General features: G+C 49.5%; 1 protein-coding gene across 1 annotated transcript; it reads right to left on the reverse strand.

The window, feature by feature from the left end:
• Positions 1-367: 367 nt before the first annotated feature.
• LOC115308684 lies at positions 368-1,060 on the reverse strand (the record flags this gene model as incomplete). Its single annotated transcript, XM_029966713.2, has 1 exon — positions 368-1,060. A coding segment is annotated over one exon (693 nt), but the record flags the coding sequence as incomplete, so codon positions are not given.
• Positions 1,061-4,421: the final 3,361 nt, after the last annotated feature.

Below are 4,421 nucleotides of genomic sequence, written 5' to 3' on the forward strand. Positions count from 1 at the left end.
AACCGTGCGCTCTCACCCTGCTGGCGCCGCCTGGCCGTTGCCGGCTGCCTATACACTTTTTAAGGAACACCAAACATCCTCCGGACATCCCAACTGCGTGGCTAACGCACACATTGTACTGAGACCCGAAAATCCGCACCATGCTTTCCGTCCTGTCTTCACTTTCTATCTTTGATTCTTGTACTGCGACAATGTCAAGGTTTTTATCGGCAAACAGGCGGCTCAGCTGACATTGCCTGCGTCTGGAACATAGGCCCCGCATATTTATAGTGCCCACACGTAGGGGTCTTTCAAGCATAAGCTTTAGGTGGAAGCCCGGTGGAGAACATAGAACTTACAAGGTCAGTCAGTGGCGTGCCGAAAAGACTTACTGCTTCTGTTCCTTGTTACGCGTTAAAGGCACAGACTGGGTCTTGAAACGTCCTACCTTGCCACACCATTCGCGTTCTAGGCGCCTCAGCTGAGCCTCTCCCCGGCCTGAAGGTGGGTCCTCCAGCGCCCGTTTCGCGCTCCCCGTCACTACGTCCATATCGTTGTTCTGATCGTCGTCCTTAGAAACTACGGTGTCTTCTCGTTGCGCGGGTCCCGCCGGGGTGCTAGAAGTCTCCGTGGCTTGCTCGGGCACAACGTCTTGGCTCGCCTCGGTATCCACCTTTTCTCTCGGTGCCCCGTGCGGAAGCTCCGGAGCCACAGGTCCTGGTATTGAGCTGGCCGCTGCCGCCTCGTTGCGTGGTTGCTGGGCCAGTGAAGTCGACGGTGCGGCTGCCATCTCAGCCTCGTCCTCGTCCATCACCAGCTCGGATGCTACCGTGTCGGTGTTGCTGCCGGTGACACGGGCGTACGTCTTGACGCAGTCCCTGGTTTCATGCCCGAAGGCCCGGCACTGCGAGCACCGAGGTGCTCTGCAGTCTCGACGTATATGGCCAGTGCGCCGGCAGCGCAGGCATATCGGTGCGCGTCCGGGGACGACGACCAGGACCGTGCCTCCGCCAATCCGAAGCTGGTGTGGGAGGCTCTCCAACGGTATGCCTTCGTTCAACGTCATCCGCACGGCCAGCGTTGTAGACTAGACGTCCACGAAGCCTTCAACCTTCCAGGTCTCTCGAGTGATATCCTTGACAGACCCGTACGGCTCGAAGGCCCGTCGCACCGAGTCCACCGGGACGTCAAAGGTCACCCAGTGGAGCTTTATACGCAGCTCCCTTCGGCTGGGGTCGACGACGTGGCACAGCTTGCCCTTTACCTGCAGACTTCCGGCCTCCAGCAGTTTCGCCTTCGCCTCCGGCGTGCGCAACTTGAGCAGCCAGACGTGACTCATCTGGTAGGCTCCCAGGCCTGCCACGTCCGACAGAATGCCTACCTGGTGTAACGGCTGCCTAAAGTCCTCAATCCGGTAGGGGCGTCCTTCAAGGTCAGCGTGAAGCACAACGCTGAGTTTCGCCGTCTCCCCGGTCGGCAGCGGAGGCAGTTGAAGCCTATAGTCCTTCGGCAAAAGGGTAACACCATTATCACCGCGGCCGGGCTCGGCCGCCCCCGATGACGGAGAGCGATTCATATCACGTCCGCTCGCTATCGCGTCCGGAAGTGGAATCCATATGCTATGGCACCGTTTTTGAAACTCGATTTTACTAATCGTTTTATACGAGATGCTTCGGCTGCAAATGCAGTTAAGTCGTCAGCATGTTATGCAAAGCACTCGTACATCACTCGCCATAGTTCAGTTCTACTCACCTGCCATGTAGAGTACTTTCGCGTCGTAGAACGATCCTTTTGTTCGCGCGTCACCGGCCCAGTAGACCTGGTACACCTTGTCGTCTTCAACTACACCGCTAAAGTCCCTTACATCGTCGGAACTCACAACAGGCTGGGTCTTGTCGGTAGAAATTCTACTAAAACATAAGGCATTGTAGAACCCTGGCAGGATCGACAGGTTGGAGCAAGCGGGCAAACAAAACGAGTTGAGAGCGATCGTTCATGAAAGCTCGGCGAAGCGGCGAAGCCTCTATGGGCGAAGCGAAGTGTCGTTTTCGGCGCTTCGGCGGGCTTCTGATCAAGGTTGTCGGTCGGTTGCGTGTCAAATATCTAACGTCAGCGGTTTTATGGGCTCACGTCCCGAAATCGTTTTCTCGTGCATAATTACTTTTCGTATTCATAGATTTGACGAAATAGTGGTGTCCGAACGAACTTTACGTCCTTTGACCGTACGTCTGTCTGCACGTCAAAGCTTTTTGACGTACAGTCAGAGACAATCGATGTACAGTCAGAATCGCCACCAAGACATCCTGATGGAATTTCGCGGCGGCCGACTGCCACCAGGAAACCATCAGAAAGCCGACAAGCGGGGTCTGACTGGAGTTTGACTGTCGGTCAGAGTAACTTGTTGGCCAATCAGACATGCTTGACGTACAGTCAGGCACAGTCAGCGATCCACTAGAAAACATTGACTGCCAAACAGGGTTACATTGATGGATTTTTCTTTCGGGTGCCTACTCCTTGGTTGGAAGATCGGTAAGATTGCCCCAATTTTAAACAGGGAATTCGACCTTTAGCCTGTAACTATCATCCTATATTTTTAACCTGCATGCCGTCTAAACTTCTAGAGCACATCGCGTATTCACACATCATGACTCACTTGTCCTCAAACTATTTTCTGTTCAGACATCAGCATGGCTTCCGCAGTAATTTTTCTTGCGAGACTCAGCTGTGCAAATTTGTTCACGAAGTGCACATAAACCTTGAAAGTCGTGTACAAACCGACGCCATTTTTCTGGACTTTTCTAAAAATTTTTATCGTGTTCCTCACCAACGTTTTCTCTCAAAGCTATCATCACTGCAATTTGACCCATTAGTACTCTCCTGGATCAATCATTTTCTCGCATCTCGCGTTCCATACACAATAACTAACGATCACGAATCAAGACTAGCAAGGTTACGTCAGGGGTTCCATAAGGTTCCGTTCTGCTTTTTGTAATCTTCCTTAACGATCTTCCGTGTACCATCTCCTCAAAAATTCGGATTTTTGCAGATGATTGTGTCATGTATAACAAAGTTTCACCAGTAAAAGACAACTTGCAACTTTAAAATGATCTAGAGAAACTTGGCCACTGGTGCAGAGAATGGTTGATGTCGCTAAATAAATCCAAGTGGAAAATAATGCAATTCAAGAGAAAGCAGTCCCAGTTAGCATATAAGTATACCATAGACAACGAAGTTATCGAACCCGTTTTCATGTAAAATAGGTTGTTGTTGGGCGAGTCGGTGAACGTTTGGTTACATGGTTTTGTTCAAAAAAAGACGGACACAAGAGACGTACAGAATTTAAAGACTAATGACAGGGCACGTTTGCCTGCACACTGCAGAAACTGTAAGTGTGAGCCACGTTTTTCTGACACTGCAATTTCGGGTGGAAGCAAGGGACAAAAAGCACGTGAGCTGTCGGAAGCCATCTTTATCAAAAAGAAAGGCGACCTACGTGTGAGCGATACCTCGATAAGTTTGTACAATGCTGAAAAACGCTTCCTTGATAAGTTTCTGTGACGAGCGTGCGATAGTGAGACGACGCATGCGTGGACGCATTGAATTTGACGATATATCTGGATGTTTTTTAAAGGTTTCCTCAATACAGTTGTAAGTTGAGCTCGTCTTTGTTTCTCTCTCTCTTGTGTCCGTCTTTTTTTTGCGTAAAACCATGTATCCAACCGTTTTCATGTACGTACACATATCTGGACATGAGATTAACTACTAATCTTTCTTGGACAACCCACATTGAAATCATTTCTGCGGAAGCATCGAAGACTCTTGGATTCACCAGACGAAACTTACGAGAGGCCGCTCCACACGTTCGGCAAATGGCCTTTAAAACGTACAATTAGACATAAACTGGAGTATGAAGCACCGATGTGGAACCCCCCTCAATCATACCTCATCGATACCTTAGATGCAGTGCAAAATCGGGCGACTCGTTTCATCTTATCATCACATGATCGTTTCACCAGTGTTTCTACGTTAAAAAATAAACTCGGTCTAACCCCTTTGCACTGCGAAGGAAGCTCTCCCGACTCTGCCTCCTTCACAAAATGTATTATCAGTGCTGAGACATCAAGGACTCACTGCTGCCCCCCTCCACCCCCCCCCTCCCCTGCTCAGAAAGAATATCATTTCGCCTGAATAACTCCTGTGCTATCAAACGAATTTTTGTTAAGACCAATGCTTTTAATGAACTTCGTCTTCCTCTCGCCCTTTCCGAATGGAACCAGTTGCCATCATTTATAGTTACCATTAACGACTCTACTGCGTTCCTTAGTGCCCTTCAAATCCATCTTATGTGAGTGTGCCATTTTACTGTTTTATATTTTATATAACTTTTACTACACTTCGTTTTCTTCGTATTGTTCTCCATTAGCGCGTTTTTCTGTTTCATC

This window comes from Ixodes scapularis, unplaced genomic scaffold (genome assembly GCF_016920785.2).
Source record: "Ixodes scapularis isolate PalLabHiFi unplaced genomic scaffold, ASM1692078v2 PGA_scaffold10__122_contigs__length_95168666, whole genome shotgun sequence".
In the NCBI taxonomy this organism is placed as follows: domain Eukaryota; kingdom Metazoa; phylum Arthropoda; class Arachnida; order Ixodida; family Ixodidae; genus Ixodes; species Ixodes scapularis.